The 12385-nt window shown below is 49.4% G+C and overlaps 1 protein-coding gene and 1 pseudogene across 1 annotated transcript; both read left to right on the forward strand.

Moving 5' to 3' along the window:
• The first annotated feature begins 225 nt into the window (after window positions 1-225).
• Window positions 226-837, forward strand: LOC120967992 (uncharacterized). Its single transcript, XM_040394328.3, has one exon. The coding sequence runs from the start codon at window positions 226-228 to the stop codon at window positions 835-837; it is 612 nt and encodes a 203-aa protein (XP_040250262.1).
• A 132-nt stretch (window positions 838-969) lies between these two features.
• On the forward strand, window positions 970-8348 carry LOC141028342 (uncharacterized; annotated as a pseudogene).
• The last annotated feature ends 4037 nt before the right edge of the window (window positions 8349-12385 follow it).

A 12385-nucleotide genomic window follows, 5' to 3' on the forward strand; every position in this document is an offset into this window, starting at 1 on the left:
TACTGCACACCGATAGTGCACATATCCACGACCAAAGGTGCATACTGCATTTATGATATCCCATTGCAATCATTATAAAGAATTCCCATCCGCATGTACATCGCCTCCATCCATCCATCTCTGCAATACACACCCTTCTCTGTCTATTTATCTCCACTTATCTCTCATATCTCTCAGCACTTTAGTACTTCTAGGTTTCTAGCTATCCCTGTTGTAATCGCAACAATGCCAAGGACAACCATCATTTTCTCCACCATCCTCTTCATGCTCCTTTCTGTAGTGATAACTGCTCAATCCAGCAGCTCTGACAGTGGGAAGCCCAAAGCGACCAAGCTCATGGTGGAAGCATGCAAGAACGCCTCGATCAACTACCCCTACGGCGATCCCTTCTCGCAAGAATTCTGTTTGTCTACCCTCCAGTCGGACAATCAGAGTGCCGAGGCTAAGGACCTCCGAGCCCTAGTGCTCGTCGCTATCGACACCCTTAAGAGCCATGTCACTGCCGCTGGCGGTAAGATCAAGAAAATGCTGCAAGATGCCAAGAAGGGAACGGTGATGATGCCCGTTCTTAGTTTTTGTGAGGTGGACTATGACCATGTGGTGAGACGCCTCAACGTTTGCCAAGGCCTGATCAGGGACTACCAAGGAGACAAGAGTGGGCGGCAGCCATTGCGTCTGACTCACTGTGTGGAAATGTCATTCACCCCGCTCAACAAGTGCTCGATCGGGCTTGAAGATATGCCAGGGGTGGAGGTCCTCTCCAAAGAAAATGTTGAGCTGCAGTTTATGGTGCAAGTCAACACGGGCCTGCTAGCATCATATGACGTCCATGATTAATATAATGTTTGTTATTATCTGTGAGAAAGGATGTTGTTTTGGCATCCATTTGCACTGTTATTTGAAATAATAATCATAACGTTGGTGTCATAAATTTTACTCATTTTTTGTCTAATGGTATATACACAAGGAATGAGCGGGGCGACTAGAGACGGGCCTCGCGACCCCGGCGCCGGCGGTGACCGGCGAGTCAGAGGACGGTTCTGGGCGCTAGTGGAGAGTGACGAGGAGGAGGACGCAGACGGTGGCCGGCATCTGGACGCCGGCTCGCCGGAGACGGCGTCACCTACACCTTCAGATCACATTTGCGAGGCGTTCACGAGTGGATATTCTGAGGATGAGGTTGCGCTGTTGGTAGATGAGGCGATCCCGCAAGACGATCCGGCGAGAACTGGACTGGAGAAGACGGAGAGGATCGAGATCGTTCGGCGCGTCGTGCACCGGAGGACGGCGGCGATGGCGATCCGGCCATGGCGTGGTCCTCTTCCAAAGGTACGTCTTCCGGCCCTTACGTTTGGTGATTATCTCGGTTCGGATTGGAATGTTGTGCCCAATCGCCGGAAGAATAAGAAACGGACGGCAGCGGCGGCCGGCCGGAAGCTGGCGGCACCGGCGGCGTCGTTCGGGATCGCCGCCGCTAGGGAGCAGCGTTTGAATTTCCTGTTGGGCGCGGATGGGCCGCCTGTGGCTTCTGGGCCGACTTCGGCTGGGTATGAGGCCCAGTGCGAAGCGGCTGCGGTTCAAGCAGAATTGTTTTCACTTGGGCCGGTGACTTCGTTTGGGCCACGGTGTGCTGGGTATGAGGCCCAGCCGGACGTGGTTTCGATTGATCCTGAGGAAAGGAGCGCATGCACGAGTCGTTTGTCTTCGTCTGTGCCAGCGCCGTGCCCTAGGTTTCTCCATCGCCGCGCGTCGTCCCTACGCACGGCCAGACCTGGTCGGGCTCGACGCATCCCCCCTCTCGGCGCTATGGGGGGCTCTGGAGGCGCGCCCCCTTCTAGGCGGCCGCCTGCGCCCAGCGGGGCGGGGCGGGCTTCCGGGGTCACGCCGCCGGGCCAAGGCAACGGCAGGGGCGCGCAGCCGCCGGGCCAAGGCAATGGCCGGGGCACGCTGCCGCCTCCGGAGTCGGGTGCTGGTCGTGGTGGCCTGCCGATACCCAAGTCCGCAGCGGGTCGCGGGTCGGGAAGACCGGATGCGGCGCGGGTTGCTGTCGGGACGCCCGTGGGGAGGCCGCCGGCACCGGCGGTGCCGTCGGGTGGTCGTGGTGGACCGGGAGCCGGCCCTAGGTCAGTGGCTCCTGGCGCTGCTGCGGTCGTAGCTGTGGGCAGGGGGGCCGCGCCACCAAGGGCCCCCGCACCGTCGGGTCCGACGCCTAGACCGGCTCCCCCTCCACACGTCGTTGCTCGTCCGTCTCAGTCGTCGCAGACCAACGGTACTGCTACTGCGCCCCGGGGTCAGTGGGGGGATGACGGCTACGATGCCTATGGAGCTGGCCAGCACCGTGGTTCTTCGTCCACGGGAGGCGGTCGTGGCTATGCATGGCAAAGTGATGGCTCGATTGAGAGGCCGTTCTTGGGGCCTGCCGGGGGCTTCGTTGAGGGGTCTTCGGATCCGGGTCATCGTCAGTGAGGAGGTTACCGTGGCCATCGTGGTGGTCGGGGCGGGCGAGGAGGCCGATACCATCCACGACCGCCGCCACCACCGGTCGTTGTCGAGCAGATGACTGATAGCGGGGTGGCAGAGGAGCCTGTGTTGTCCGATCATGCTATGGAGGTAGTGACGGCTCTTGCTTCTGCTCCGGTTCCTGAGGTTATGTCTGATGTGTCTGCGGAGATGATGGACAGGGCTGAGTCTGATCGAGCGTCCAAGTGGGCGCGTAGGAAAGAAAAGATGCTTTGCTATCGTTGCGGAGATAAGGGTCACTTCATTGCCGAGTGTGTGGCGCGGTTATGTGATACCTGTGGTAAACTGGCTCATGAATCTGGGGATTGTCCGTTACTGCGTGATCAGGCACCTTCACTTAAGATGTATGGAGTTTACTGTGCTGAGCTAACTTTTTTTGAGTCTCCGACTGAGCATGAGGTGCCTGCCGAGTCTCCGAGTATGACCACGGGGATTGTCAAGGTCACTAGAGGGGCGGTGTCTGAGGCACAGATAGTGCAGAGGCTTCGAGAGTTGGCTCCTGGGGATTTCCAGTGGGACCTTGTCGGGCTTGCTGATAAGATGTCCAGGGTCGAGTGCCCGTCTATGGAGGACTTGCAGCGATTGCTGAGTTTTGGGATGTGTAAGGTGCCGGGTACTGATGGTATCCTTGAGTTTCAGGAATGGAAGATTGTTGAGCCTCAGGGTGTACCGCTTACGCAAGCGTGGCTACGCTTTTCCGGGGCACCTTCCTCGCCGCTGCAGGACGCTCGGGTTGTGGCCAGTTTGGGCATTCTGTTGGGGAAGCCTGAGCGTGTGGACATGGCTTTCACCAGAGCTCATGGGATTGCTCGGGTGCTGGTCAGTATACTGAATGTTGAGTATGTGCCGGAAGTGGTTAAGTGGGCTTACCGAGGCAAGATTTATAATCTGGTTATTGAGTTTGAGGACGAGAGCCTGCTGTCTGCGCCGGATCACGCGTCTGACGTTGATATGCATGAGGGTGACGGTGATGCGGGAGCTCCGGAACCGCCGGTTGAGGACTCTGGACGACAGTTGTCCATGGGGCCGGGGTCTGAGACCGCGACGACCGGGGATGGAGCTGCCCAGCCCTCCTCGGTGCCTTCGAAGTCGTTGAGATTTGGATCTTTCGAGCCTTTTTCTGCACCGCCGAGGTTGTGGAGCGACCGGGTGGAGTCCGAGGAGGCCTTTGAGCTCGCTTTGCCTGCGTTGGATTTTATGGATGCTCTGGACTCAGGTTCTGGGGATCTCGAGGCTTCATCACTGTTGGTCAGGGGGGCGGAGGAGGTGAGTCGGCCGGTGGCCACTCCCTCTTCTGGTCAGCGCATGGTTCCCCCTCTGGAGATGCCGCAGCCTACCGGGTCCCGTGTGCAGGGAGGAGCCATAGGCCAGGCGGTCTCAGGTTCTTTTTGTGCTGAGGACGGGGATGCGGGGCAGGTGGCTCCCGTGTCCTCTTCTACGCTGGGAGGAGGTCTGGGTCAGGAGGACTCGGATACTTCCTCTCCCGTTGCGCTTTCTTCTCGGACGGTGTCGACTTCGCCTTCGGGAGTGGGCTCGGGGCAGGTGGCCTCGGAGCTTTCTCCTATGGTGGCGGCCTCTCTGGTTCAGGTTGGGGAGCCAGGACGGGAGGTCCTGGCTATGTCTCCACCACCATCGGTGATGCCCTCGTCTGGTGGGGCGTGCCAGGCGTCCCTTCCTCCTATTGGCGCGACCGCGGGGAGGCCCAGGCAGGTCGCTCGGACTGCGGGTTCGGGTGCGGCAGGAGGCCGTACCCCATCCGTGATCTCTCGGGAGGAGGTGATTGCGTTTGGCGGGATCCAGGACCCCATGTCTGAGGGGCGCCGAGTGAGTGCCCGTCTCCAGGCACATCCGGATGTGGACGACATCCAGCAACGGTGCGCTATGAGGGCGGCCAAGCTTCGTGATATTGAAGTCACTACTGGTATGTCGGTCAATATTTCCAATTCCATTTTGCATTTTTCAAATGATGAGATTCTTGATAATGCAAATCAATTAGGAGTTTCTCTTGGTAGTAATGAAAATGAAACTACTAATTCTATTAATGATCTACTTGACCTAGAGGCTGAGCGGGCCTTAGAGATGATTCGCAATATTGCGGCTGTTAAACCCATGTGTGATTCGGAGGTTGATGCGCTTGGGGTCAGGGTGCTTGACAATTTTTGTGAGGATCTGTTGCCTTCTAGTTCTGAGGCGGGGGTAGAGGATGTCTCTACTGAGATAGGCTTGGCAAGCCCCTCTGACACTGGGCATGAGGACCAGTTGCAGAGTCAAGCTATTCCAAAGCGCAAGTGGAAACGGAAGGTATACCCGGTGTCCGCAGTGCGTAGGAGTGCTAGGTTGCGTTCGGCAAAAAAATTCTACGATGAACTATGAAAGGAATCTTTTCGAATAGCAGAGGTCTGAGAGACTTGGCTAAAAGAAGGTTTCTTGCTGAGGCGTCTGTCGATCATCGCTTAGATTTTATCGCTCTTTTGGAGACGGGGAGAGATAATTTTGCACCTCAGTTTCTAAATTCTTTGTCGGGGGGTATTGCATTTGATTGGCATTGCTTGCCGCCGAGAGGGCGATCAGGTGGAATCTTACTCGGCGTTAGGTGCAAGACGCTTGAGGTTCGCAGTGTGGTTATGGGAGACTTTGCAGTCAAGTTCCGGGTGCGGTCGAAGGAAGATGGGTTTAACTGGGCTTTGGTTGCGGTTTATGGGGCTGCGCAGCCCGAGCTCAAGCCCGATTTCCTGGCTGATCTAGTTCGGATGTGTGGCTCCGAGCAGCTGCCGTACCTGGTGGGGGGTGATTTCAATATTATTAGGAGGCGTGAGGATAAGAACAACGATAACTTTGACGGCAGATGGTCGTTCATGTTTAATACTATCATTGAGAGTTTGAACCTGAGAGAAATCAAGCTCTCGGGTAGAAAATTCACCTGGGCTAATGCACTGCCAAATCCGACATATGAGAAGTTGGACCGTGTGTTGGCTAGTGTCGATTGGGAACAGAAGTTTCCTCTAGTAACAGTCCAGGCCTTATCCCGTGGTATTTCCGACCACACGCCGCTTTTTGTGGACTCTGGTCAGCCCTCCCACTTGGGGAATAAGAATGTGTTCTCCTTTGAGATGGCGTGGTTTGAGCGTGAAGGCTTCTTTGATCTTGTGGCTAGAGAGTGGGCTAAGGATTCAGGAGGCAAGACTGCGCTCCAGCGATGGCAGAATAAGATCAGACACTTGAGGAGTGTCTTGCATGGATGGGCTAAGCATCTTAGCGGGATTTATAAGGTTGAAAAGGAAAGGCTCCTCTCCCTTATTCAGTCCCTAGATGTAAAGGCAGAAACCACGCTTCTGCCAGTAGCGGAGCTTCAAGCCAAGATGGACGCGGAATTGAGGCAGAAGGAACTTCTTAGGGAAGAAGAGTTGAAGTGGGCGTTGCGGGCCAAGGTCCGGAGACTAGTCCAGGGGGACGTGAACACTGAATTTTTTCATATGATTGCTAATGGTAAGCATCGAAAGAAGAGGATCTTTCAGCTTGAGCAAGATGAGGGTACAATTGTAGGACAGGAGAACCTAAAATTGTACATCACTGAATTCTATAAGCAGTTGTTTGGTCGTCCAGACAATAACTGTGTGTCTCTGGATGAGTCCAGGGTTGAGGATGTTCCTCAGCTCACAGTTGTGGAGAATGATGTTCTGACGGCTCCTTTTACCGAGAAAGAGGTATTTGATGCCGTCTCACAAATGGAAACTAACAAAGCGCCTGGCCCAGATGGATTTCCAGCGGAGTTCTATAAGAAATGCCGGTTTATTATTAAAGGAGATTTGTTGCCTTTGTTCCATGATCTGTTTGCTGGGCAGCTTCATCTTTTTCAGCTAAATTTTGGAACGATCACCCTTCTTCCTAAGAAAGCAGAGGCAGTGAGAATTGAGCAATTCAGGCCAATCTGTCTTCTTAATGTTAGCTTCAAAATTTTCACCAAGGTCGGGACCAATAGGCTCTCACAGATCGCGCATGCCGTTGTGCAGCCTACCCAAACGGCTTTCATGCCGGACAGGAACATTCTTGAGGGTGTTGTGGTCCTACATGAAACTCTCCATGAAATCCACACGAAAAAGATGGATGGGGTTGTTTTCAAAGTGGATTTCGAAAAAGCGTATGAGAAAGTCAAATGGCCTTTCCTTCAACAGGCTTTACGCATGAAGGGTTTTGATGAGGCCTGGAGACGCCAGGTAGAATCCTTTACGCAAAAAGGTAGTGTTGGAATTAAAGTCAATGAGGATATAGGTCATTATTTTCAGACACACAAAGGCCTGAGACAAGGAGATCCAATGTCCCCTATATTGTTCAACATTGTAGTTGATATGTTGGCTATTCTCATAGGTAGGGCAAAGAACGCCGGTCAGGTAGGTGGTTTGGTGCCTAACCTAGTTGATGGGGGTGTGTCCATTTTGTAATACGCTGATGATACAATCATCTTTATGGAGCATGACTTGGCAAAAGCGAGAAATATGAAGCTGGTGTTGTGTTTATTTGAACAATTGTCCGGTTTAAAGATTAACTTTCATAAAAGCGAGTTGTTCTGCTTTGGTCGAGCCAAGGAGGAACAAGAGGCTTATAGGCAATTGTTTGGTTGTGAATTAGGGGCTTTACCTTTTACTTACCTAGGTATACCCATTCATCATCGTAAGCTCACGAACAGAGAATGGAAATGTATCGAAGATCGGTTCGAAAAGAAACTTAGTTGTTGGAAGGGCAAACTTCTGTCTTATGGAGGCCGGTTGATTCTTATTAATTCGGTGCTCACAAGTTTGCCGATGTTCCTACTATCTTTCTTTGAGGTTCCAGTTGGGGTTAGGAAACGGCTGGACTTTTATCGGTCAAGATTTTTTTTGGCAGAGTGATGATCTAAAAAGAAAGTATAGACTTGCCAAGTGGGATATTATTTGTCGTCCCAAGGATCAGGGGGGTTGGGTATTGAGAATCTTGAGGTAAAGAACAGATGCCTGCTTAGTAAGTGGCTATATAAGTTATCAGATGGGACTGATGCGACTTGGGCACAGATACTTCGTAACAAGTATTTGCAATCCAAAACTTTGTCACAGGTGACAATGCGACCAACTGATTCGCCATTTTGGAAGGGGCTTATGAGAGTTAAGACAGCCTTCTTTAATATAACAAAGTTTATAGTCGGCGGTAATGATACTCGCTTCTGGGAGGACACCTGGCTTGGTGAGACTCCATTGGCGTTACAGTACCCAACTCTGTATCGTATTGTGCATCGCCGTGATGCGCTTGTGGCAACGATTATGCAGGCCACACCCCTTAATATTCAGTTTAGGAGGGTGCTTGTTGGTAATAGATGGGAAGCTTGGCTTCATCTGGTGCGTAGACTGATGGAGGTTCAGCTACAACATCAGCCCGATCAGTTGTGTTGGAAGCTTACTAGGTCTGGACATTTTACCGTTAAATCGATGTACATCGATGTTATTAACTCGAGTGTCATTCCTAAATCCAAACATGTTTGGAAAGTTAAAGTTCCTTTGAAAATCAAAGTGTTTATGTGGTTTGTCCATAAACAGGTCATTTTAACAAAGGACAACTTGGTTAAGCGCAATTGGACAGGATCTACTAGGTGTAGTTTCTGTGATCGGGATGAAACCATTAAGCATATATTCTTTGAGTGCCTGTTGGCAAAAAATTTGTGGCGCTCAGTGCAAATTGCTTTTAACATTACTCCTCCGAGTTCGGTCGGGTCGTTATTTGGAACGTGGCTGGATGGGATAGAGTCCGGTACAGCTAGACACATTCGTGTAGGAGTTTGTGCGTTGTTATGGGCAATTTGAAACTGCAGAAATGATTTGGCTTTTAACAGAATAACTACTATTCATTTTTTGCAGGTTGTATTCCGAGCTACGGCGTTGATCCGTATGTGGTCCCTACTCACTCCGACGGAGGTCAGGGAGCGTTTGGTTACTGGATCTGTCCGGTGGGAGATGGTAGCGCGGGATATATTCAACCGGTTTGGATGACGGTCATGTAATAGGATTGGCAATTAGTTTCCATACCTATTTTTCTGCCAGCCGGTTGTGGCTTTATGGCCTTTTTTGTATTTTCGTGTCGAGGTCTATGTGAGCTCGACGTAGTTTTCTTTTACGACTTTTTCGACATTGTGGAACCTATTTTATTTATCTAAGTGGCCGTATGCATCCACCTGATGCAGAGGCCGGGGAATCACCCCTTTTCCAAAAAAAATATACACAAGGATGGTTGTGAACACCTTATTTATAGAAGAAATTAATCAAGAAGCGATACTGCTAATAGACCAGCTGGATATTTGGAAATATGATCATCCCCGTTTGTCTTTCTGCTTCAAAGGCTGACAAGAATAGCACTGGTTCACTCCTTGTCGAACCTATCTTCAATTTGCATGACTAGTCATGTATCAACTGGTGTTTCAACAAAACAGACTGAATACTAGGGAAATGTTGTCAAGGAAAAAATTCTTCACCCATGACTAGTCATGTGTCAAGCGTGGTTCAGTATTACTAGAGATAATCTCGACACAGAAAACAATATTACTAGAGACAAGCGTACATCTTTTCTTCAACTGCCGTTCTTTGCCATGCCAAGATTGTGATATATCCGCCCAAGTTTGTCTGTTCACCATAGAGACATGCATGGAGTCTCACTCGACACTCATCAAGGAACTGTTCAATTCGAGCATGCGAGAGCAAATTTAATAACGAAGGGGCCTTGATCTTTTTTACGTCCAGATTGTAACCACAAACTAAATTATGTGCATCCTGAAGAACTCTTAAAAGAATAACAAATATCATATCCTTTCGATGAAGGGAGAATACGCACATAAAAGTGAGACATATTATTACAAGGTTACCCAAAACAGGCATCAATATATCTATACATACAATAAACCTTTTTTTTGTGGAGGCACAAAATGAATAATAATCATTATGATAAAATTGAGTTGCATTAATGAATCTATGAAATAGACGCATTAATACCAGAACATCTATAATAAACATCAACATATTTGTGAATAGATAGGGCACTCATTAATACGAGGATATCCAAAATGAGCATCAAAATATTTGTGTCAAGATAAAACACTAATAATTTGGATATCCGTGGCCAAGCTGACATTTATGAACCACCAATACATATGTGCATACAGTAAACAATAATGATTTTAATATCCATTATCAGGCCGTTTTTGCATTAATGGACCGATGCAGTGATGTATTAATACCTATTGCAACTGATTATGAATGATCGGATTAATTTCAGTTTCAAAGTCGTACGTATACATAAGCAAGATCATGGAAACTCACAATGGCTTACACTCACAAGATGAAAAGCCTGTAAGGTCATATGTCGGCATACACGTACACCCTGAAAAAAAATGTGGATATCCAAAGATTAAAAGGTGGATGCAGGGAGGATAAAAAAGAGTTTAGATCATTTAAGAGGTATACTTTAAACTTGGCTTGCATGTTCACTTTAGTGCCTTGTGTTGGAAAATGCTGCTTTTTGGTGCAAAAAGATAGCTTAACTATGCAATAGGATGCATTTCTTGTCGGCAGCGGTCAACTCTGCCTATGTAGAAACCGAATCCTGGCGAGTCCAACTTGTCAGCCTATGCAAGAAATAAACTCGCGTGTAAAATCAACGCTACACCCAGCGGCATTTCTTGTCCAACCACTCCAAACGCTTCTCCGCGACATGCACATCGCCGTAGACGACGGTGACCTCTGCAGCAAGTAAACACGCAACATCGCAATGCTCCTAGTGTTTATCGTGCGGCAGCTGTTGCCGAGTATACCTCTCGGCTTACGTTGCTTTGCCGAGTGCCCGTGAGTTGACTCTCGGCGAAGAGCCTGGCACTCGGCGTATAAGGAAATTCCAGTAGTGTTAGTAGAAACAGATATTTGAAGACAAAGTCTCATTCGATCTATGATATATGGACCAGCACCAAGGGAAAAACAGGTATTAGTTACTCAACCATTGTCTTTCACTTTTATATTCCTACCTTCATGTACAATTCTTTCCCCCCATCATGCCACTGAACCCCACTGGATACGTGTTTCAACTTCTGCCATTCACTCAGGGATAAAAGCTCACTACATATATACTGACGCGATTCAAAAACCAAATGGTAAGACGAAACAGCCATTTCCTAACTTTTCAAGACAGGAGCCAATTGGGAGCTTCCAGTGCACAGCCATCCCAAACATTCTTCCATCTGATCACCCGTTCTTCACAATGGAATACATCATTAATGAACCAAAACATGTGATTATCATTCTTACTGATGACAAGACGAACTGCAAAGTCAATGAATAGTTTACCAATGCACTTATCGATTACTCCAGTCATATAACTCAATATTTTTATTATCTATCTGAATTGTATGGTTTTAAACATTCAGCAGTGCATCGGTTCTTCTCTACGAATCCCCGCTGCAATGTGTGGGCTATCATCTAGTATTTTCGAGAAAATGAACCCAAATACCTGATCCAGACGAGGAAACTAATTTCAATGCCATAAGCCCCTTGAGCACACCGGATACATGCCTCAATTTGGTTTCGGGAGAGACGTGGATTTCTTTTTCATTTGGGGGGGGGGGGGGGGGGGGGGGGTTGTACAAATTACATGCCGCAAGATTGGTTCAGGTGGAGAGGAAGAGCTAGTGGAGGGCCAGCACCCGCGCGGCTGTCCATGGACACGTTCGAACGTGTGTCGATGGACATTTGATGGTGTTCGTTTGATGAATAGCGTGGGAGATACCCTTTGTCTTCTAGGCATCATTTAACGCTTAAAATCGACAGTGACTTTTAGAAGGGGCATACAACTATTGTAAAGGTACATCCGTTGTACAATTATTTCTAACCTAGTGCGTTGTACAATAGTTATGTGTGTAAATGCACTCTGGGGAACTCTTCGTAAGTTTCTGCAGATGTTTTTGAAACTCAAATGTTGCAGGAACGTTTTGTGCAACCATGGACTTGATGAGGGGCCACTTGATCCATCCTGAAAGCGACATAAAAATAGCAAAATGGGTATACCAAGGGATGTTTAGAACACATCAATGCTGATTAGACATATTAATGCGAGGGGATCCATGTGAGAATAACTGTATAGGAGATGTATAAGGTTAGGAGTGGCTGTTTAACTTGTACCTAAATTCTCTCTCCTCTTCCCCGTGTCTCTCTGTAACGACCCCTTTGGTCGATCTCTCTCGATCTCTCTCTGTAACTTGTGTACCAAGGCTTTTCCCCAATATATACAATACGGCCCGAGACAAAAGGTTCTACGCTTCCCAAAATACTTTCACATGGTAATAGAGCCTCTTCCTCATTAGATTGAAAGAGATCGCATCTACCTTTGCGACCGAGATCATGTCTACCACCTCGGCCACCATGTCGCCCAGCACCATGGGCGCAATCACCACCTTTGCCTCCTCATCCACAGCCACCCATACCTTCCTCGGATTGCCACCACAGGAGAAGCTGACGAGGGGGAACTTCCTGCTATGGAAGGCCATCGTGCTGCCTCAGATCAAGGGTGCACAGATGGAGCACTACCTCGACGAGAAGAGCCCGCCACCACCTGCCACTCTCACCATCACCAAGGACGGCAAAGAAGAGCAAGTCGTCAACATTGCACGAACTCTCTGGTATGCACAGCAGCAACAACTTCAAGGATACTTGATGGGTTCCTTTTCCCGCGAGATCCTTTCACAGGTCGCCACGCTTTAGACGCCGGCCGAGGTGTGGCGCGCCATCAACGACATGTTCGCTGCCCAGAGCCAAGCGCAGGCGATCAACACCCGCATCGAGCTCACCAACCAAAAAAAGGTAAC

This window comes from Aegilops tauschii, unplaced genomic scaffold (assembly GCF_002575655.3).
Source record: "Aegilops tauschii subsp. strangulata cultivar AL8/78 unplaced genomic scaffold, Aet v6.0 ptg000076l_subseq_5457420:6198992_obj, whole genome shotgun sequence".
Classification (NCBI taxonomy): domain Eukaryota; kingdom Viridiplantae; phylum Streptophyta; class Magnoliopsida; order Poales; family Poaceae; genus Aegilops; species Aegilops tauschii.